Source organism: Molothrus ater, chromosome 8, assembly GCF_012460135.2.
Source record: "Molothrus ater isolate BHLD 08-10-18 breed brown headed cowbird chromosome 8, BPBGC_Mater_1.1, whole genome shotgun sequence".
NCBI classification, from domain to species: domain Eukaryota; kingdom Metazoa; phylum Chordata; class Aves; order Passeriformes; family Icteridae; genus Molothrus; species Molothrus ater.
Window position 1 is genome coordinate 9,931,078 of NC_050485.2, and position 24,039 is coordinate 9,955,116.

Below are 24,039 nucleotides of genomic sequence, written 5' to 3' on the forward strand. Positions count from 1 at the left end.
CTGGTGCAATCAATCCGCTGGCTGGGGATTCCCTCCACCCCCTCCCCGGCTCGTCTGGCTCTCCTGGCTGGGTCTCTTCAGTGTGTATGTGTTTGGGGAAGGGGGTGGGGGGAGGCTGTGTTGTTGTTGTGTTCCTGGCTCTGCTTGCAGCCAGGAGAGAGAGCGAGCGGGCGAGCGAGAGACAGAGCGGAGAGAGCGAGCGAGCGAGAGAGAGAGAGGAGCCGCGATCGCGTTTCAGGGGCAGCACATTCCGCAGGAACCGCTGCTGCAGAAACACACACGGGCAGAGAAAGGAGGTCATTGCAAGCAAAGGGGGGAACCTGCATCGGAGGTTAGATTCCCAGGAGTTTATGCGGGGATAATAGGGAGCATGCGATGGGGTTTGTTTTGCATTGGGTGACAGGCTGCAATTTGCCATAATAACCCCCTTTCCCTCCCCGCTCCCAGCGCAGGGGGCTTGTCACTAGGCTGGGTACTTTTTTTCCTTTAGCATCGGAGGCTGATGCACGTGTTTGCAGACACTTGCGCTGGGTAAATGCATTGCAATGCTCTGCGTTTTGCAGGGGAGGGGGAGCAGCAGCAGGGGGTGATGGCTGGGCTGGATGGGGTGGGGAGAGGGGGAATGGAGTGGCGGAGGGAAGCAGGGGATGGCTGAGGTTTTTGTGTTGCATGTTCCCACCCTGTCTTTCTGAGGCGGCAATTGTTCCCTCGCAGACGGGTTGACAGAGAAGTCCCTGTGCTTCGCATGGCGAAACTTGCAGGGACCTGCATGTGGCTGCAGAGCCGGGAGTCATTGTCGTCGTCCCCGTTTCCACTCCCTCCTCCCTCCCTCGGCGGTGCGGGGTGTGTGTGTGCGCGATAAGCGGCTGCCAGTGCCAGGCACCTTGGGAGGGTAATGCTGCGAGCACGCCGCTCCATCTCGCCCGCCCGGGCGAGTGCCAGCCTCCGAGGCACGCGCGTGACGCTCAATATTTAAGGCGGCTCATTAGTGTGTGTGGCGCGCCCGCCCGCCCGCCGTGCCGAGCTGGTTCAGGCGGCTACCGCCGGTGTCTCGGCAGCGCTCGCGCTCCCGAACAAACTTCGGGAGCGAGCGGGTGGGGCGGTGGCAGGGGGGGGTGAGGAGGCCGGGGGGTGGCGGACGGGCGGCAGCGGCAGCCAACGGGAGGGCGGGATTGCGAGAAGCCCCGCCCCCGCTACCGGCTTGTGACCAATCGCGAGCGCCCGAGGCCCACCCGTGAGGCGGGTGGGTGGGCGGAGCGCGCGAGTGTGTGGCGGCGGCGGCGGCCAGTGTCAGCGGCCGGACCCGCCCCCTCCTGCCGGTGGGCGGTGCTGAGCGCGCAGGGAAGGGGCGCGCCGCGCGATTGACAGGCCTTGCCCGCCAATGGGAGCGCCGAGCCGGTTGCTGGGCGGGCCGGGGCCGCTGTGGGCGGGTGACGGACAGCCCCCCCCCCGCCCCCCTCCCCGGCCCGTGAGCGCGCAGCGGCGTGCGCGGCGCGGGCCAATGGCGGGCGGCGGTGGGCGGGGCGCGGGGTAGGTAAGGTTTTAATGAGCCTCCATTGGGCTGTAATCAGTGTCATGTCGGATTCACGTTAAGTACAACAGGGTGAGACAAAATGGCGGCGTAGGTGCGCCGAGCCGCGCGCGGCGGCAGCGGGGCGGTCGCGGCGGCCGCGGGCGGCGCGGAGCGGGGCAGGCGGCCCGGCGCGGCCCGGCGGCGGGAGCGGCGGAAGAGCCGGCAGCAGGGGGAGCCGCTGCGGCGCCCGGAGGAGGCTCCTCCCCCCGCGGAGGTGAGTGGTACCGGGGGGGTCTCACCTGCCTCCCGCGGGGGACGCGCGGCCGCCGCCCCCGGCCCCGCCCGGCGCCCCGCGGTGCCGGTGCGAGTGCGAGCACGGCCCCGGGCTGCCCTGGCTGCGGGTCGCCGTGCCCGGGGCAGAGCTTGCGGGCTGGGGGCTCCCGCCTCGGCAATGGCAAAGCCCGGAGCAGGGCGGGCAGGGCGCAGAGCCAGCCCCGGCTTGGCCCCTTCGAACGCAACAATGCCTTGGCCCGAGGCTCTAGGCGTTGCACATCTCCGTGGCTGGGCTAATACTGCGAAAACCTTGAGTAAGTTGGGGAGGGGAATAGTCCAGGCTGGCAGTGCCACGTTTTGGAAGTGATGTTCACGTTGTTTGTTCTTTGCCCGGACCTCACCTCTCGTACTCTGTCACTGGGCATTGAAAATAACCCCCTCTGGCAAGGGCAGACGGATACCCACCCCTGCTGTTGAAAACCACACTCCCAAGAAGAAATATTTTCAGCTCACCTTTTTCCAGGTGAACTCTTGGCAGTGAATATTACCTTCCTATATTTCCTGCTGTTCTCTAGTACTGTATTTTAAAGTGCTCAGAACTTCCACAGTAGAAGGTGGGAAAGGTGAATTTGGGTGATTTTGCTGCTGTCATGTTGTGCTGATGCTGTTTCCTCTGGTGGCGCTTGCTGCTGTCATGTTGTGAAATGATTTTAAGCGTATGATCTCAAAGAAGCTTGTGGGGTGTCTCAGAGCACAAGCACTTCCATCAGTTCGTTTCACATGTGCCACTCTTCTCTCCATACCCCCGAGTCTTTGGTGCAGTTTTGAAGTTACTCTAGTGTCTACATATCTGTATTTTTAAAGCATATAGATGTCCTTGCCCTTTCTTATTATTGGAAACTGTATGTTGTGTAAAGAATAATACAGTAGCTGGCTTCATGACCTGAGTAATTTTAAGAGGAATCTGCATGGTGGGAGTCCTTACCAGGATCTGCTTTCTCCCCATCTCTTTGTAGGTCCGTGTCTTTTGCAATAGGAAAACAACTGTGTTGTCTATTTTGCATCATTAATTGAGATGGGGGTGGAATACAGAGTTGATTAGCTACAGAATTCTAAGTAGTGGCTTGGAGCAAGGAAAAATGGCAAAAATGGAATGCAATGGCAGTCTTCTCTTCTTCCTCCTCCTATGCTGCAATCCTTACCTGACCCTGATGCTGCAGCAGAGAGCTGGCCTGCTGCTGCTTCTCCTGAGTGTGTGCAGAGCAGGTAGGAAGGAGCAGAGTGAGAGTGAGCTTCACAGGTCACCGGCAGGTTGCACAAGTTGCTGTCATCTCCCCTGGCTGCATCTTCTCCTCACCCCTTTCTTTTCGTTTTTGTTTTTTTTTTATAGCTGTGTTAACCTTAGTTTTTAAAAGTTTAACTGCCTTTACATTTATGAAAGCTGAAGCAGACTTTTCCTTAATTTAAAAAAAAAACCCCAACCTTTAGATTGTATGTTGTGATATTTGTGTAGTAACTTTTGGTTTTGGTTATGAAGAGAAGTGTGCCTTTTTTTGTTGCTGTTTTTTTTGGCTACACTACTTGTTTTCACAATCTGGATCACCTGGAAGCAATTCCAGGTACTAGTTCAGTCTGAAAACCACCTTATTAGAGGATTATAGGATTACTGATGACACCTGAGATTGAAGTGTTCAGTCACTGCCTTCTTTAATTATAATCATCTGTGCAATAGGTGTGTGCATTATAAAGGGCACATTGGCATTCATTCTAAATCCCAAGCTGAAATTTTGCAACTTCTTTGTATTTATCTGATAATTTATGACCTAGGCAAAGGGACAAGCCTTGACTAGAGATGGTTTTTCATGTTTTACAGCTAATGGCTTACACTTCACCCTCGAATGCTTCTGTTCTCTAGCTCTTCAGTGGCAGACTTGTTAATAGATTTGGTCAGTAATAGACTACAGCCAAACTTTCTCAAATGCTTTTATTTTCAATATAAGATGCCATAGAGCGTGGAAGTTGAAATAGGACAAATTACGTAGAAGGAACTTCTTGGCTCTTGCCATAAAACTTGGAAGTTGTCCTGTGCATTTAACACTATGCAAAATCTATTTTGTGATTGAATAAGCGCTGCTGATGGTGATTAAAAGTTAGTTAATTACAAGGGGAGGAAGATTAATAAATAGACATGAGTACCTAAATAGACTAATTTATAATGACTTCTTTAAAATGGTATTTCCTCAAAATCTGTTTGGATAATCATCACATTTTTTATATTAAATGATGTATGGCCACCTATTTGTAGTTTTGGTAGAGTTGCATTCTAAACTTAGAAACCCGAATGTAACTTTGTATTTCTGAGTATCCTTTTATGTTGAATCTTGCAAGATTGTTTTTAAAGCTACTTGTTTTGTCTTATCTAATCCCTTTGCATGTAAATGTGTGTATTTCTGTACTGCTGATCTTGGATCAGTCTGTCTTGATTTCTGAAAGATGTCCTTAATTTATAGCTCCAGGATATAAATTGTTTTGGTGGGGAAGGTGTTTGTTAGTGAGGAGTTATTCTGTGTCTAGTGTGTGGTAGGCTTTGGCATGGCAGTCATGGAGGTCAGAGGGCTGCACTTCAAGTTCATGTGCACCCCAAGTGCCAGAGTAAGAGTGGCTCTGAGTTCTGGCAAAACAATTTAAAACTTGGCTTGCATGCGCTCTGCATGATTCCTTAAGACAGAGTGCGCTTGGATACTGTTGGAAGGTGTCTATTTAAGATGTCTTGATTTTTGCTCCTGAAATATCCTGTCCAGTGCATTGGAAACTCTGTTCCTGCTGATCCACTCCACTGGAGTTGATTTAGTAGGTGCTAGCATGCAGGAGGTTGTATTGCATGTAAGGAGTTTTAAGTAAATAAGTAAAAATGTAGTTCTGAATGTATATGGCTGTGAAATTTCTGTACCAAGCAGTAGACTTTATATGAAGATATAGGTTTATGCTAACCTTTTGCCACAGTCATTGGCCAATAAAAATTCCTGTAACCCACATGTTATAGCATTTATACTGAAATGTTCATCAGTGTCCAGGAGCTTGGAACAGACCCTGTACTGTGTGTTCTGGAATTTAATGGAAGTGATGTGGTTGCTTGTATGAAATTTAATACAACAGTACTGCAGTAGATGTAAAACTGAGACAAGTATGTCTGACTCAGCAAATGCAGTGTTCAGCATTTAATTAAGTTGTGACTGTCTTAATGAAGACTTAGAGTGGAACAGACTAACTAAATAACTTTAAAAGTAGCTTTCTAGGAATCTGGGGCTTTATATGTAACTACAGAGAACTTTCAAATCTATAGGAAGAGTGTATGAAATAGTCTAAATGTGAGTGAGCCTCCACTATATATAGGGTTCTGCTTTGCTGTGTTATTGAATTTTCAGTGTCAGATTTGTGAGAGAATTTGTAGAATTTATATTACCATTGAAACTCTTTCCTTCCCTATATTTGTCTGCATTTTGTAGCTATGGTGTTATTTTGGAATTATCTGAAAACAGTGAGTATAAACAATTCTGTTAGGGAAAGAATGGCTTTTGCTAGCTGGAGTAAATAAGAAAGGTCTGTTTACAGAACAAGTTATTGTTTGCTTACAGATACTTGAAATGCACAAAACTGTTATCAAATTCAGCTTCCATGAGTACAGTCTGGAAGCAAGAAACAGGATCCAACCCATGTAGATCAATAGGGTTCAGTATGTGAGCAAGTTAAGCATTTAGGCCCTGCATTTGCATCAGGAATGTGTCTCTTTCGGTCTGGCAGTCACTCAAATTTTCATATTTAGAAATCTGAAGTTGTTTAAGCTTTGATCAGATTTGAGAAGGACAGAGTCATAAAATGAATTGATTACTATTGACTGTTTAGGTATAGAAAAATTTTATACTCACCAGTAACCAGCTGCACTTCTGTTAGTAATTCTGTTGTGTAGGTATAATAATGTGTGAAACATGAGCTGGAATTTATATTTAAAGATGTTTTCGAGGGGTGGAAGACAAAAGAGGTTTAGGGCCAAAAGTATATATTGTAGTACTCTATTATCTTCGTAGTTGCAGAGGAATCTTTTTATGAAGTTGAAAATAATTTAGATTACTGTATCAGTTCAGGATAGACTACACAAATATTTTTTCCTAGTTATAATTTACTCAAGTTTTTGAACATGATTTAAATTCAGGATGGCTAGAATAGACATATAAAAAAATGGGGTCCAGGACTTGTGTAATCATAGATGATTTTGTTATCTGTAGGCTGCTTGCCATAGCTTTATAAATATACTTGCATATTAACTAGTTTCAAATTTTTGCTATGAAACTGGTGAATCTTCTACTTTACAAGATAACCCATGTACTGAGAAGGAATTTTTTTCTCTTCTGTTTTTTGTTTTCCTTTGATTTGAAGTAATTATGCAATTCTGTGAATGCCTTCAAAAGTTCTCATACTTCATGGCAGGAAAAACTCATACTTCAAATATATTTGTTTATTCATTATGCAACTCCTGTCTAAGTTTAATTTGTGAGACTTTAAAATGGTTTTATTTTTTTCATGTGTTCCCAGAATGAATAAACTCCTCATCAAGATGTTCTTTTGGGTTTCTTTAATGAGTTTTTGTAGCCACTGAATTTTCTATTGGAGTGATGTATTCCATAATAAGTAAAAAGAAAAGTTTGTAAAAAAACTGTGAGTCAATAAAACGTTTTTCAATGTGATTTCTTTATGCATCTTTGTGCTGACAACCTGTTTATGTGAAGATGCCTCCTGTTATTTTGTTTTCATTTCTATTCCTAAGGGTTTGTATCAGAAATGTCTCTGTGCTGCACGCCATAAAATAAGAAGTGCTTTTGTGATGCCTTTTGGTTTTGTAGGGTACCTAAATATTAATGAAGGATTTGATACTTGTAACTTGGTTCTGATATCTTTGGTTTCGATTTTTGAGTTGTGTAATCAACATGGGAGGACACTTAGAGACAGGATACTGTAAGAATTGGAAGTGGTTAATAATTTATCTTTCATTGCTTGGGGTTTGGTTTTCTGTTCGTTTGGGTTTTCTAGTGCATGTGTAACCCATGTAGAAATGATCTGGAGGCAGTTTGTTTTAGAGAGTGTTTTCAGATCCCTGACTGAATGGAAATTGTCCAACAGGTCAGTAGTAGGTTAAGTGTTGGGGTGATGGAATTTAGGAAAACTAAATCCACTGACTGTTATGAAAAGCAGAAGGATTTTATGGTGACTTGTTTGGTGTGGGGTGGGAACTGACAAATGTTTCATATAAAATTACAAAGATTTTTCTATACTGCAGCATCTATAGTATGAATGCATGTCTGAATGCGTTTTTAGTTTTTAATGCTTCAGCATTAACTGTATTCTCTCCCTGCCTCTTGTTTTTTTCTTTTTAAAGGTTGCAACAAACTTTCTTTTAAGGAGGTACCAGTGTCATCACAGATGAACCCCTTCTACATTTCAGTAACAGTAACATAATTGGAAAGTTTCAGTCAGGAGGTATTTCTCTGCTTTTTCCGACTCCTCAGGGTGGATGTTTTTGCCATGTGTCCAAGCAGTGTGTGGAATCCTTTCATTTGTGTTTGAGGTGTGAACAGCATCTGAAAGACCTGCTAAAAGGATAAGGAGGAACCTCTATGGGTAACTCTTGGCTGGAAACAATTACTGGTCAACCATGGTAAAACTTGCCAACCCTCTTTATACGGAGTGGATTCTGGAAGCTATACAAAAAGTTAAAAAGCAAAAGCAAAGGCCTTCTGAAGAGAGAATATGTCATGCTGTTTGTGCTTCCCATGGATTAGATAAGAAGACTGTTTCAGAACAGTTGGAACTTAGTGTTCAAGATGGTTCTATTCTTAGAGTCACTAACAAAGGTCTTGCATCCTACAAGGACCCAGATAATCCTGGACGGTTTTCATGTGTTAAACCTGGCACTATTCCTAAATCTGTTAAGGGATCTAGAGGAGCTTGTAATGAGCTTCGTAATGTGGATTGGAATAAACTCTTGAGAAGAGCAATTGAAGGGCTTCAAGAACCTAATGGCTCCTCCCTGAAAAACATAGAAAAGTATTTGAGAAGTCAAAATGACCTAGCAAGTATTTTCAACAATCCTGCCTTTCAGCAGAGGCTGCGGCTGGGGGCCAAACGTGCTGTGAACAATGGGAGGTTACTGAAGGATGGTCCTCAGTATAGAGTGAATTATGGCAGTTTGGAAAGCAAAGGAGCTCCAAAATACTCCAGCACCTTCCCAGCTTCCCTTCCACCTGTCAGCCTATTACCCCATGAAAAGGACCAGGTAAGTCTGAAAAGTGTAATAATGAAAAACCGTTCTTGTTATCCTTTGTTTATTTACCTAATAAAAAAGGAATGATTCTTCTTGTGCTTTATTTACCTGTTGAATTGTATATGAATGGGTATACATGTCCAAGATTTATGCAGAATCAGTTCTGGTAAACAAATTTTCCTTCCCTCCCTATGTCCTGCCATTCTGCATTGGATAGTTTGCTTTGTGAATTTTCAGTAGATGAGCAGAGCAGCAGGGAAGAGTACAGCTGTATGCTCTGTTGTAGGTGTGAGATTGTTCTGTCTTGCCTGACAGACTGGTGTAGCTGAAATCTGCAGTGTGATTTGATTGTGGCCTTTTACCTTCATTTTCTGCTGGCATATACAGATTTTCTTGTGGTTTGATGGCCTGAGATGCCACTGATAGGACTCAGGATGTTGAAGACAGTTAGAATTATTATTTTTAAATGATATTTGTATGTAAATAGTGAGGTTTAAAATGTCAGTGAATAGAAACTGGAATGAATGTTAATATTCTAGGAACAGAAGTGAAGGTGTCAGAGTGACAATTTGAGCTGAACTACAGTATCCTCCTTGTGTTTTACTTTTGTTGTGCTCCCTACTTGGATTTATTTTTGCTGTTACTTGTGTCTTGTTTTGAAGTTAATTGTTCACAGAGTTTCAGCCTTGAGGGAGATAGGGCTATCAATTATTTTTTTGTTTATGAAAGGATAGTGTCAAAGACATGTCTGCAGGCATTGTTTGATCATTTCCCATTTAGTGTGGTGAAGTGTGTTGGGAATTTTCAGTTTCTTTGGGAGAAGGCAAGTCACCTGTTGTAGTCAAGGTGGCTTACTTAAAATATTTCCAAGTTGATGGTTTGGGGTTCTCTGTTTTCTTTTTTTGTTTTTGTTTTCCTCTTCTGGCTAGTCAAGTTTCATGGCAGTTGTTTTAGACATGGAATAGTCCAGACAGCTTTGCTATTGTAGAGGTGCCCCCAGTGTCTCTTGGAAGCAGCATGATGGTTTTCAGTGGTCTTTTTCCTTTGATGGTGAGATGCTGGGGGGTGCAGAGTAGAAAATGCTTGTGTTGGAATTATTTAGTAAGGTCTTCAGGAACAGTTGTTTGGGGAACCATCCAAGGTGAGTAGTTGTAGCTTTATTTTTGTGAGCTTCTCTAAATGTATGTTAAATATGATTGCATTTGTGTATGGATATCTATTACTGTCAAATTGGACTTCTCAGGTGTTTGAGGGATGCATGGAGCTTCACGCTCTATAATCAGAATGGAAATTCAAAAGTGCTGCACACTGTGCAATTACTGCTGTAGCTGTACACTATAAGCATTTAATTACTTGTAGTGATAAAGCTGTCTAAGTACTTTGGGTTTCTACTGTAATTCTGATACTGTAATGACATGAAAAATTTGAGGGCTGGAGTACTGAGCAGCCCAAGTAACATGAATTTTGTAAACACAAAAGTCTCCCATGTTAGGCTACCTACTGGGACTGGCAGCCTTTGCAAGGAATGTTAGATGGGTCATGGTGCTGAAAAAGCCATTACTGCCATACTAAAATACTGGTATAAGGATAAATCTGTCTTCTAGAAGTTAGCCAAACAAATCTGTTCTCTAGCAAGTGCTTTGGCAAGAAATAAGCTTTCATTTGGGTGCCTCAAAATTAGCAGTGTGACTTGCGTGTTTAAAAACTGGCATACGGTTTTTCCTGACAAAAATAGTTTTGATGTGAGGTTGGTGAATCAGTAGTTCCATGTTAGTGTAGTTTACCACTTAGTTATGCTAAGTTACTGAGGTTACTGAGCAAATATATAGAGACTTGTTTTAAATGTGGGATTTTTACTGTTCTTCACTATGTATGGCTTTAAATACTTCAGGGACAGTTCTGAAAGTAAGCGTACATAAGTTGTCCCTGTCACTGGGATGTGACTGCATCTTCATTTGAAATTGATGTTAATTTCTATATAAGCAGGATGACATGGCAAGAAAACTGTTAGGCTATTATTATTGGAAGCATTTAAATGACAGTGTGGGGCATGTCAAGATTATTTATTGAAATTAATAAATGTATCCAACTTTTTATAGCTAGCACTTTCTATAGCTAGCACAAGTAAGAGATTATTTCTGTTGGGGTGGCTAATTTTGTATGTTTGTTTTGGTTTTTTTATTTTCAAACACTAGAGGTGATGCTCTAGAATGTCTTTTGTTGACTTCCCTGGAGGAAAAGAACAAATGTAAGGGTGCAGAGAAATATGTTTTGATGATTGTGGAAGTTTGAGTAATTTTGATTATCTTTCTCTCTTTAATGCATAATTTTTAGCAGCTCATCAGGATGAGACAGAAGGCTTGGTCCACTGGAAGTGCATTAGAGGTCTCTCTTTGTCAGTCTGAACATTCTTGGGTACTCAGAGGACCAAATGCAGACTCTGAACCTTTGTTCCTGAGTGAAAGGTGATCAGAAGAGATACAGTATGGCCTGTGTGTGGGGCAGGGTGGTTGTGTTGCGTGTGGGTTGTTGTTGGCTTGTTTGGAGATTTTTTTGGTTGTTTGGTTTTGGGATTTCTGTTTTTGTTTGCTTGCTTCAATCACCCACCCAAAGCATCTGAGTATGTAGTGCACTGAGAAGATAAATAGTGTTGAAATGCAGTGTCAGTGAATTCAGTTTTGCAGACCTGGAGCCTTGACTATGTGACAGGAGTGTTGAGTGGTTTACATTCTATGAATACTTGGAACTGGGAGCTGGAAGTGCTAAACATTTGTCTTGGTGGTGATGCTGTGGAGCTGCTTTTCTCATCCCTATTAACTGGGTGATCCAATTCAACTAGATATAGTTCTCTTGTTTCATTAGATTCAGAAATAGCTGCAGTTAGTTACAGAAATACAGCAGCCATATTTCCTCCTGTTATCCATAGGCCTGGAAGAAAGGATTTGGATAAAAATGGTGTTTTAAGTGTTATCCTGGCTTTTCTGGATTTGGGCAGAGTTGTATCAACTCTTGAGTTGCAGCAAGAGAAAGGATGCAGTGCAGCTGTTTAAATTTTCCCCTACTTGATCCCTTTCTATTCCCCTGTTTGTGGAGGGCTGCTTTTCCATCTCTGAATGAAGAGATACAAGTTCAAGGTTCGTGAAAGATAGATCTTGTTGGAAGGTCAGGAGCTTTTGGCAGCTATATGGTGTCTAGGTGGTATATTTTAAGTGTCATGAGTAGTATATCTTATATAAAGGACTTTTCAGTTATCTGAAGTATTCTGGTGGCATTGAGGTAAATGCTCACTTGGTGTCTGGACAGGTAACTGGAATCAATGCAATCAAAAGGTGCCTGATTTAGTGTTAACTGGGTGTGTGAAGGACAGCATCCAGCCAGAGATGGAGCTGTCTTAAGAGTGAAGGAAGACTGAGAACAGTGGTATCCTTCAGGATGAAGACTTACAGTGTCTTTTTTATGTCCTGAAAAAGAAAAACCTGGAAAAAAATCCTCCTCGAATAAAGAAACAAAAAAGCCAAAAAAACTATATGCACAAGAAAGCAGAAAAAGAATTCATTCTGTTGTGCAGCCGTTTGATCTCGTGCACTTCACTGTGTTGCAGTGCATATTTAAACAATTTAACTGCTCTTATGTGCTCTTCCGTATGCTCAAGAGTATCGTGCATAGATACCCTCCCTTTTGCTTCACACCTTTTCTCACCAAGCATTTCCTGAAAAGGGCTATAGGAATATGTTACCCTGAAAATGCAGTGTAAAAACTGGCTACGTAGTAGGGAAGGGTGTGAAGAGAGGAAAATTGAGTGATACTTAGCTTTTCAATAAGCCTTTGAAGCATTAAAATGCACTTCTGGAAATGCAGCAAAGTGGTATTTAAAACTTATGGTTAGTTTTAAGAACTTTAATGGTGTCAATTGTAGAATGGCAGTATTGCTGGTGGTTTTTTTTCTGTTTTCATTGTCACTTGGACAAGCACTAGGAAGGTTCTGCAGTTTGGGAGCTGCATGGAACCTAGTAAGTCTTGGGAGTTAGCCATCTGCTGAGCACAAGTGCTGTGTGACTATAAACTCAAAGAAACAGATATTTGTAGGCAGCTCTTTATTTGCTTATTTTTAGACATCATTTAAAAGGATAAGTTGAGCTTTTAAAGATGAAGAGGGAGTGGCCATTGTAACATTATCAGAGGGCTGTGGGAATGCATAGTGTATCTCAGCAGTTTAATCTTTGCTATGTTCAGAATAATTAGTACTTAAGCTTCAAAGATATTGTTCAAATGAGATGGCTTGATGTTGGTTCTCCTCAATGCTCTCTTGAAGAGCTCAGCAACTGTGATTTTCATCTGATTCTTGGCATGAAAAAATTTACTAATCTCTTTCACTTTCAGTTTGTCTTTCTAAGCTGACTTTCATGCAAAACTGAACTTGTTTTATTAGTTTTCCTTACCCTGAACTCCCATCTAATTTTGTTTTCACTGGCCTATGTACATTTAGCTTTTCAAATGTAACTTGGCATGGGTTGAATTTCAGTTTTCTGGTATGTATCTTGTGCCAGTGCAGACACTGGGTGTTCCTCCTTCTGTCTTTCAGGCAAAGGGCCAATCTATAGCGAATTGCGTTTTTGGCATTCAGGCTCCTCCTTGCTCAGTTTTTAAGCTTCCTGCCTTCCTGTGGGTAGGCAGCAAGAGAGTGTTGGTTGAGATTTCTTGTTGCTTCTGTTCTCTAGATTTCCACTGTGCAGAAACAGAAAAGGGGGCAGAAACGAATGCACAATGTGTCTTGCAGATGTACACATAAGGGGATATTCGTAATGCTGAACTTTGGGAGCTGCCTTTATGTGGCATCTGGGCTTCTGAGGGTGAGTCTGAGCACCAAAATACAGTGATGTGAACGTTTCTAGAGGGCCTGCAGTGCTGCAATTGAAGTGACTGTACACAGGGAAATGAAAGAGAAATCTAGGTTTGAACTTTGTCCGTCCATAAAATACTGTTGTCTTAGGATGTAGCCTTTGTTTTTCTCCTCAAAATACTGAGGAATGTTGGCATTACTTGGCAAACACAAAGTCTCATGTTTGTGTTTCTCATTATTTCAATTCACAAGTCACCTTTATTTCTTGGAAGGGTGGCCTGCACCTTAACTGTGTGTAGATCTGGTCCTGGAAGTTCTGGGATGATTGCTAGGTTCTGCTGCTCTTGCATTTTGGGGTGTTTAGGTTTTGGATTTTGAATGATTTTTTGGTGGATTTTGTCGTTGTTGTTTATTTTTATTTTGGGGGGTTTTGTTTTGTGTGTGTGTGGTGGTTTATATTTTTGTTTTGGTTTTTTTCCAAACCTGTAGCTTCTGAAATGCTAAAAGTGCCAACTCTGGGCATAAGCCAAGGGAACACTTAGATCCTTTTAACACCTGAGATACTGGAGCTTACCAGAAATTGAAGGGGAAAATTCTCATCATCCCATATTGTAGAGAAGCAACTCATACCACTGTACAGATGGATGTATATGGCTTTGGAGGCTTATTTTTATGTGGTTTTGCAATTCAGCATGTTTGGACCAACCCAAGAAGCATATTTGTAAAAGTTTTCTTGAATTGTACGGTGGGAAGTAAGTTAAATTCTGCTATTTCCTGAATTAGATTGGTCTATTCCTTCGTAAGGCAGGGTGGAGGTTAGTTTGCAATTTCTGATGCAACTTATTTTCTGCAAATAGGTTCATATTTGCAGTAGCCTATAGATCTGAGGGAAGACCCTACTCATTGGTTTTTTTCTCCCCTAAGCAAGATATCCTGAACATAGTTCTGCATGGTGTGCACGTGGTTCTTGTCTATTGCAAGGAGTGATTCCAAACCTTATACTGCATGCTGAAATTTGATTCTTTTTGTTGTTTTCCTTTGAAATTAATTGGTGTGGGGTTCTGCAATGAGTCCTATATTGAAACTGACAGCAGTGAGTTAAAGAAATCCTGTGTAATTCCAGCAGTTCTATTGGTGTTTATTCATCTATGCTATTTTCTGTGAACTCCTCTGTCTTAACTGGGAGTGACACTGAATTCCTAAACTAAGGTTAGAGGTTTTACTCTTTGCATTTTTCCTCCCAGACTAATTTTTCTTCAACTAGGTAATGCATGGGTATCTCCTTCATCAAAATTTCTTCTAAAACAATACCAGAAGGCTGCTTTAGAAATAAGGAGAGCTACATAGCATAATTTCTCAGTGCAGTTTTCTTATCTGTCCAAAGTGTCTTTGCTCTTCAGTGTTCAATAGTAGTGATGGTCTTGACTCTTGGGTATTTTTTCTGTGTCAGTTGAAATGTGATAGCAATTTCATGTTGTTTCTTATTGCTGCAGGAACTTTATTGTAAAATGTGATGAAAAATCTTGATAACTTGCAGTTGAAGTTGTCTGCTATTTTTGGTGTGTTATTTTTTTGTCGAGAAAAATATCAGGTATAGATTAACTGCTAATTAACTGCAGTTTTCCAGTTTGGTAGTTGTAAATGGCATAAGACTCTCACTTTTGAAAGAATTTCAAGCTAGCATTAAGAAAAGACTGGTGCAAACTCCAAAGTTGTCTTCACAACTTTGAATCCATTTATGGTCCTGTTAGCAGCTTGGTTCTCTGTGTTCAGGACTAGATTTACCTGGGTGTAAGGGTAGACCCATGATCTGAGGGCCTGTTTCAAGCCAGGACACTAGGACTGTATGGAACCAAGTGGATGGAGTGCTGCTGTGTACTGGAACAACGGTATTAGGGTTCAGATGGTGGCTGTAGAATTTTGAACATGATGGCATGTCAGATCAGGCATCACTTAGCTAGCAGATCCTCTGCTGTCCTTTGTGGTTACCTGGTAAGTGACAAATCAGCTTTTAAACTAGTGTGATTTCCTTCACTTGCAAAATGACTTGTATTTATTGTTGTTTCTCCCAATCTACTTGTATCCCCCATTGAGGAATATTATCACTGGTGTCACATGGTTTTTTCTGTGGGTTTTTTTTCCTCTCCAGGCTCTTTGTGAAGAGCTGAAAGTTTTGACTTTGCAGGCACAGCCAGCCTTTTTGAAATGAAAGGGTGTGACCTGTTACAGGGATGCCTGTGCAGGCAACTCCAGGGCTGCTGGGCTTAGTTCCAGGTCTGTGTGGATTATTTGGACTTCAAATGTGCTGTAGATAAGATGTTACATAAGGAAAAATCCTGTGTGGTGAGGGAAACTGCAGACTTGTAAACTGTCTACTCTTATGCCTTGTCACTGCAGTACTAGCTGCAAATGTGCTTGAATTTCTGCTTTATTAAGGTTTTTGGGTCTAGAGGGGCAGAGTCCCATTTTTCTACCCTCATGCTTGTGGTGGTACAGTCCAGCAGTAACCAATTAAAGCAGTTCTAGGTGGCATAGGCTTGAGACTTCTGGTTTTAATTACAAGCAGGACTCTGGCACAGGAAAAAAGCTGTGTATGATCTCAGCAGAGGTGTCTGGTAGGCATGGCTGATGTCTCCTCATCTCAGAATAGGAGCAGAGCTAGCTTAAGCCGTGGTAAATTTGCCACACGTTTTCCACATGCTCTCCAGGAGTTAATTTCATCACTGGTGGTATTTTGAAGTTGGCGTCAGTTTCACATCTGTTTTTTCCAAAATGGTGCTGATGAGGGACTGTAGTTTTAAGAACTAATTTTTATGTAATGTCCATGTATCCATGGCAACACTAACTAGCAGTGTTTGCATTTGGCTCAATAAAAGACAAATGTCAGTGGCACCTGTGTTTCAGACATAGAGTACAGGCAGTTCTTAACTAATGAATAAGTAGAATCATAGAATTATTTAGGGTGGAAAAGACCTCAAAGATCAACGAGTCCAACTGTTAACCTAGCACTGCCATGTTCACCCTTCAGCCATGTTCCTAAGGGCTGCTTCTGCATGTTTTATGAATGCTTCCAGGGATAATGATTCCAACACTTCCTGAGGCAGCAGGAAGTATTTACATTGAACAGGTTGAAAGCAGTACAGTCAAGATAAAATGTCCATGCATGTGTGGGACTGTTGTGTTCAAGCACCTCTTTCAGAACTATCTATTGGGTGATTATAGTGAAGATGGAGACAGCTGTTTTTCAGATGGCAAAATAATGGGAGTTAACTGATGTAAGTTGCATCCAGGGAAATTGCAGATAGATAAAGGAGAAAATCCTTTAAAATGAAGATGGAGAGACATGGAACAGGGACTCAAAGTATCTACAGAATCTCCATCCTCAGGGGTGACCAGAGCTGGATAGGCAACGTCCTGAGCAACCTGATTGGTAAAAATGTGGTAATACCTACTTGCAAGTAGTGTGAAATTCTTTAAAATGCTTAGCATTAGTGGAAAATGAGCAGTAGTTAGAAAAGACATTATACAAAAATACAGTTAAGGGTGATGAAAAAGTCAGTGTTTGAGCCTGAAAAGATTAAGACCAAAGTAAGCTCTGTTATGATCATTGAACTTAATAACTTAATAGTAGCTAGTTAACAAGTTCTATGCTTATGAAGGCTGCTGTATCACTGCCTTCTAGTCCAAATTTAAAGATACTCAGCTTTCATGTCCTACTTTGATTTTTCTCTCTTGACCTCTGAATGCTAGTATGCCTGCTGTAGGAGTTGGTTTAACAAAAATCTGTTAATGGTAGAGGAAGAGGACAGTGCGTTGACTCCTGCGAATAAGTATTTGGTTATCAGTCAGTTTATAAATATAAACACAGAGGTTAATGTAATAAACAATGGGGTTATATATAAAGATGGTATTTTCAGACCTGAATGTTTTTGCTCTGCCTTGAACTGTCTAGCTCTCTTCTCTTTCCTCTTTATCCAGTTGTAAAGACTGAATATCGCAAAAAACTTACTAATGTTGTTTTGCAAATATTAATCTGCTTTAATATTGAACAATTGTATAGTACGCCAAATGTATTTATTTTTATGTTTGGCATGCATTCTGCTGATCTAGCAAAGGAGGCTTTTGGATGTTACAGATGTTTTCTGAAGGTCTGAAATTTATAGATAAATCAGTCAAGAAATGACTCAAGCCACATGCAGGATGGGTTCTCAAGGTAGCAGCATGTGCTGAGTGCCTGTAGGATGGTCTATTACTGTGCCTGTGCATGTATGTTTTAGCTCCATGCAAACTGGGGCTCATGCTCTCCTGGAAGCCAGTGACTGTGGCTCAGTCAAGGAATTGCTCCTGTTGGCTCACTTGACTTAATTGTCTGCCATGCACTTAAGGAAGGAATTCCTGGTACTTGTGTTCAGTAAGTTCTGTGCTTTGCCATTTGGAGTTTTTGTGACAGTGGGCAGTTGTTTTTGCTTTATGAATTTGTGCACTGTGTTTAAAAACCAGTGACTAGCTGCTCTTCTTGCAGGCATGTTTTTAGTCTGTCAGTGGAGAGTTGCAGCAGTCTTTTCTGATCTGAACACGAGATGGGTGGTAAGAGTCTTTTATTTGGATTAATAACCCACTGCAGGAATCTTTCCTCTGTGTTCCCAACTTCCTATACTGCTGTGAATTCAGGATGATAGCTCAATTCTGACTGTGAATTCAAGTAAATAAATGTGGCTTTATTCCGCCTAGAATTGACAGGTTTTATGTCTTCTGGAAAATATTAGTGATGGAAGAAAGCAAAACTCCTTGTTATCTGCTTACATGAACCAGAATCTGAATGTTTTATGTTTCTTTCTCAATATTGTCTTTGGATGTGTTTTGAAGAGGCCTCTGCATGACTTGTTTTCTAGAGAAGAGCTTGTAATATAGCTGAGAACAAGCTCTTTCCATTTCCTGATATCTGTCTGGTGCTAAAATTCTAATTTGCTTGGTGTTTTGCTAATGCAAATGAGTTTTGCTAAAACAAGTGTATTTCTAATTTTATCAGAGGTTTTGTATGGAATTTACTTTTAAAGATTAATGCTTTAAAATTTTGTATTTGCTCTCATGTAGCAGGGGAAGGGAATCATAAAATAGTTTTAGTAACTGAGTGGTATTAGCATCGAATCTCTTATTTTGCTTTCCTGTCAAAAATATTTATCTTTGTTTTAGTGGACTTCTGTCTTAGCTTTCAGTTTCTGACAGCAACCTTAATAGCAAATTCCTTCCTTTCCCCACAACACCATGCATGTTTCCTTCACTGTTACTGATACTGTGAGACCAATAGCTTCAAATAAGGTTAGCTTTTGTCTTTTATGTGCACAGCTAGAATGATTTCTATTGTTATTGCTTTCTTAGGGCATGACAACTTGACTTTTTCTTATTTAAGATATGCATTTAATAAATTTTACCAATTAGAGTAGACATCTGTTTGGAGATCAGCAGCAATCAAAATCACTTGTGAAGAAATTGTTGGCTCGTGATGCATCTAAAATATTTCTGGAAGTTCAGCTTCTTTTAGCTGTTGCTAAGAGATAAATTTTCATTGACATGAGTGATGTGAGGACATGTCAGCATGCTACCAGTTGTTTTATAGGCAGGCAGCTCTGCCGCCTTGCAGATGGTTGGAAAGCTCTTGGTAGAGGATAAATGTGTGCTGATTATCTCATTGAATTAAGGTAACCTTTTGTTGTTCATTGAATTCTGCAGAGCAGGCACTGAGCAGCTGCTCTGCTGTTGAATTCTGGATTTAGTGAATACAAAGATTATGATAAAAGGTGTTTAGTCCTGTTCTAGGTACTGTAAGAATTTCTTATTTCGTAGTACCTTTTAAGTGTTGGTTTTTACTGGATTGCTAAGTGTGTTCAACATGTTATCTGAACTGAGTTTTTCAACTTTGTTGTCACCACATGCTTATTGATATTTTCAAACTTTGAAAGCTCTGCATTTCTTCAAGTGCTGCCAAGGGGACAAGCTCTTGTTTCTGTCTGATTAGACTTCCCTCAAATATAGTTTAAGCAATCTGATGATTGTCAAGTTCATAAATATATTTACTTTGGATTACATTTATGAGTGTACACCTAATCTATGGGAGTGTATTTAAAGGTCATAGTTCACTGTCATGGTAAAGCTTCCATGTAGGCTTGTTTTCCCCATCCTTTAGAAAAAAAAATTAGTACACAGAATTTTATTAAGGACTGTTTTCAGGATTTGGAGTATTTAATTTCTAGAATGATTTTGGAAAGGGATTGGGGAAGGAATTGTAGCATTCCCAAGACCAAGCTTAAAGTACTTGGATTGCAGAAAACATTTCTGGGTTGTTAGTGTCTACACACTTTTTCATAAAACAATCAAGGTCTTCAGATCAGTATAGCTTTGTCCAAGAAAATTCTGTTTTGTAAGGATCAGAAAGTGAGTTATTCTCAGAATATTTCAATTGCTTCATAAATTCAGTGGGTAAAATATAAATCAAAGAAGGTATTGTTCTGTTAGCTATATATAAAGGAGCATGCTTATGTACCTTGCTAAATAGAAGGGGGTAATAGACACTTCTTCATATAGACCCTAGGTCTAAGGGTTGGTGTCTAAGTCTTATTATAGAGAAATGTTTCTCAGATCCAGTTCAGGTTCATCTTCCCTGCCCTGTTTTGATGTAACTTTGACTTCATTCCTGAAAGCTTTGGAGGTTCATTTATTTTATCAAGTATATAATGTTCTACAGGGTTCTTAGGTTTCCTTTCAGCCCACATCATACACGGATTAGACTTTGACCAATAAGCAGTTGACCATCTTCCATGCAGTTTCAGGAAGCGTTGTTGGGCTGCTTCTGTAGAAACTATATTGTTCAAAAACTAGAAATTCTGTTTTAATGCTAGGATTAAAATGAAAAGAATCTATGTTAAATGAATTTTGTTACATAAAGCTGTAACACAATTGGATATGATATTCTCAAACCCAGGAACTGAAGTGGTTTTTTTTTCTGCTGTAGAAATACCGTGGTCAAATGATACACCTTTGAAATTAGGTAAAAAGGAAGCAACTTCATATTTGTCTCATTACCCCCAATATATTTTTGCCCTAATAAGCAAATTGGTTTCTGTTTCTGAAGACAGTGCTAAGACACTTAGTGAAATACATTCCATCACAAATGTTCAAAATAGCTTCTCAGACTGAAGAAATTGGTCTTCTCCTGTACCTAGGGGAGTTTTTATGGATTTTTTTTCTTTGCCTTTTAGTTTGCTGAAATGCTGACATCTAACTCCAGTACATTTCCAATAGTTCCTTTCTACCTCTGCTTCCTATCAAACAGATTTCTTTTGTCACCTGGTTTGTATTTTGAATTAATTATAAAAATCTGAGATATTGTCATAGCTTTAAAGAATGGTCTGCTTAGAATCTCTTAAGATTGCATCAGTGTTAAAACTAACAATTGCATAATATTATGTATGAAAACTAAGTCTTTAATCTCTTAGCAACCTTCCTTAGAATGTATTGCATGACTGAGGTAAACTAATATTAATTCTCTCTTCAGGCAAAGCAGACCAAAATATAATAGCTCCTGCAGCGGTATCTTTCACTTATGAGGGACTGTGGCCTTGTTGGAGATAAAGATGATTATAAGGCAGGTTGCATGATGACCTCAAAAGTAGAGCTTCCAGTATCAGAGTTGGAAATGGCAGCTTCTGACACAGCCTGGGTTACAGCTCTGCTGTTCCTTGCTGCTGTTACAGTCTAGCCCAAAATGGCTCAGATAAGCTTTGTGTATACTTGTAACAACTTGGAACTCAGTTATGTGATCTAGCAGTCACCTTCACCTCTCATCTTTTTAAGGCCTGTAATAAAGGCTGTTTGCTTTTGGATAGCTTTTTAGTAAAATATTGCAAAATGCTACAGTTGGAGAAAAAGCCCTTGAGTTTGTAATTTTAAATTTAAACTGTTTTCTTGGAATGAGTTTCACTGGGAGGAGGTACCACAGGGAATATTGCATATTGCTATATATCACTCTTCATTGAAAATGAGCTGTTAGACTATAAAGCCAGTAAGGGAGTAATTAAATTCTTAATTGGGGCTGATATTAGCAGAGATACAATGACAACTGTTTTGATTCAAACAAAACAGCAACAGGGAAGCATGACTTAGAACTGCCTTTCAAACCAAGGCAGCAGCTCTTGCTTGTTAAGAGCTCTGTGAAGTTGTATTTGTTCTGCTATGCTCTGTTGATATGCTGACTTTTATATACAAGTACAAATATCACTTGTCCTAAGAGTTTCTAACGTAGTACTATGAGAAAGCAATGTTTATATTTTATTTGCAGTTTGAATGCATTTGTATCACAAACCTGTAAATAATTAGTCCGCAAAAGTTTTTTCTTAGTAGATCTATTAAATTCCATCACAGCTCTATTTGATCCAGCTAATGCCATCAGCACTTATTCCTGCTGTGGTTAGTACCACAGAAGGGAGGTTTGGTATTTATGCTCTATGCTTGTTTTTTGGTTTCTCAGATGTGCTTTTTCAGGCTCGTCCAAGAGTAGCATAATCTAGAACAGATAACCCACTTAGTGAAAACAACAGCAAAACACAGAGGGGCTTTGTTTTGATTTTAAAATATTTTTTAAAAATATATGTTATGCCAATTTAGCAGAAATAAATTGAAGGTATTTTTTTGTGAATCGTGTTGGTTGAATAGTAGCTTCCATTGAGGGTACTGACAGGTGTCCTGTTAGGAAAGTAAGAGGCAGTAATGTATAATCTGTATAAAACCTGTTCACATGACATACAATTCAGCTACATTCTCTGGGTTAGTTTGCCCAAATTACCAGTTTGTATTCAGACTCTCTACTTCCTAGGTGATACCAATATCAGTAAAAACAGTGTACTGTGGGGTTTGTTACTTTTGTTTTGCTTTGAATGCTTCTCAGGAGTGTTAATTAGGAAGTCACTAATACAAATATCTCAAGTGATGGAAGAAGCCCAAATGTTATGTCAAAATGGACAGATTTCCTTCTTCTAAACTTGTAACTACTTTGAAGACTTGAAGCTGAGCAGTGATTCTGTGTACAGCTGTTTCTGAACTTCTCCCATGAGGGAACCTTAACTGATAAGATCTTAACATAGGTTTTGTGGTTTGACTGCTCATAATTAGGGGAAGGAAAAAGCCAACTATGATTTGAGTTTGCCATTGTGGTATAGGACACAGTATAGTTTGTGCTGTTTCCTGTCATGCAATAATCTCTATTAGGTTCTTTTCCAGAGTTTAATGGTTTTATATTTAGCCTACAATAATTTGGGAAAATAAGACACATATATGGGAAGTGTTGGACTGTTCATCTGCTGGAGTAAAAAAAATGCTTTTTTTTTTTTTCATCTGTTTCATTTGCCCTACCTTTTCCCACACACCTACCTGCCTTCCGCCATCAGTTCACACAGCTCAAAAACACAGCTGGTTTGAGGTCCTGACTCCGTGTGTGGATTTTTTGACTGATGTAAAATTGAGTAGAAAATGCAGGCTTAACGTGCTGTTTATGTTTCCAAAGTCTGAAATCAGGACTCATCAATCCCTACCCATGGTGTTTTGTGCTTCAAGATCTGCAGTGCTAGTATAGTAGCACAGGTGAAGCTTGAGAATAGTCTATCTAGTGTGTTGGCTCAAGAGCTCAAGCTTTTATAGCTGGATTAAAATAATCTTTCTTTGGTCATGACTTGTAACACTGGATTAAATTCTGACTAAATTAAATAGATAATCCATTAGAGTAGAATCAAAAGACCAAGTGAATGCAGTGAAGACAGTTTTTAAGAGCTTAATTTAATGCTTAATTATTCTGACTTGGGAGAAGATTGTGTCTTGAGAGGTATGATGCAGATGCTCTGCTTGAAGATGGAACGGTTCTTACCTAGATTACAGGCAAGCACTGCAAAGACATAAAGAATGATGGAATTTTGTTATTAGCACATTATTTGGAATTGAGTAGCCTCATTTATACTGCAGAAGCACTTCTGTAGTACTGCAGTTTTCTTCTGTTTAATGTCTGAAATGTACCTGATTTAAGAAGATCCTGACTCTCCTCCATGATAGAAGTTAAAAAGTAACCTTTCTATACAGAGGACCATACTGTTATCCTCAGCTTTATTAATATATATGAACGTAGCTAATGGATGTTCAGAATGAACTTGGAATTCATTTTGTGGTCACTGATTACAGGACTGCAAAGACTAGCCTCACCAACTGCCCAATCCATGTCTAAGGAATATATTTCTCTTGAGATTGGTTTGTTTGAAATTTGTCTTGAACAGAAATATTAAAATATTTTTCATGGAGCGCTACAGACTTCCTATTTTTGCCCAACATTCCACCACAACGGTCACTTTCTTATTAGTTAGAGCATACTGAAATTATAATTCCGTATGATTAAAGTATTGTTCTTTTGCTGTAAGGCTTTGCTGCAGGTTTGCTTTTGTATTTGTAGCAGACTAATAAAAGATGTCATCACTGGTACACTGATAAATGATAAAATAGTTTAAGTGATAAAATATTGGGCTTGAAGGAAAAGTTGATGTGCTCTGCAGCTCTGTTGTACTGCTATGCTGTTGTATCTTGCAGCCATCCTGTAGAAAGGAGTGAGGCATTTGCCTCGATTTTATTTCCCTGAATTTGGTCAGTACAGATTTTCACGTGCGAGACCCATAGTGACCTAAATTATTTGCATTCTTTTGTATGTTGAAAACCTGAAGTATCTTTAACGGTGTAAAACAGGAATGCCAAATCAAAACTTAAATTATGTACAGGTTTTGAGGTGGAATCTTCCCTGTTTCTCTCTTTTCCTTTTCCCCATGGATCATATGGCTTCGTTGGATAAATGCTTCAGACAGTGCAACCACAGCAGCAGATGCCCAAGACAGCTTTCCAAATGTCATCAGTACTGGTGGCAATCTACCTGTGAAAGCTTCTGGAGGCATTTGGCTAGTGTGTTCTCCTTGATAAAGTACATTGGCTCTGGAGGAAAATGGCCTGAGTGCTAACAGGTTTTTCTGTCCTGGCTGTCAGGGTTTACAAGTGATGCGTTAGCAGTGCAACAAC

General features: G+C 40.6%; 1 protein-coding gene across 1 annotated transcript in view; it reads left to right on the forward strand.

The window, feature by feature from the left end:
- The first annotated feature begins 202 nt into the window (after positions 1 to 202).
- Positions 203 to 24,039, forward strand: part of KAT6B (lysine acetyltransferase 6B) — a 103,111-nt gene continuing 79,274 nt past the window's right edge. Inside the window, exons 1-2 of the mRNA XM_036385573.2 lie at positions 203 to 331; positions 7,218 to 8,114. Coding sequence (XP_036241466.1) covers positions 7,494 to 8,114 — 621 coding nt within the window. The 5' untranslated portion in view covers positions 203 to 331; positions 7,218 to 7,493. The remainder of the gene's footprint in view (positions 332 to 7,217; positions 8,115 to 24,039) is intronic.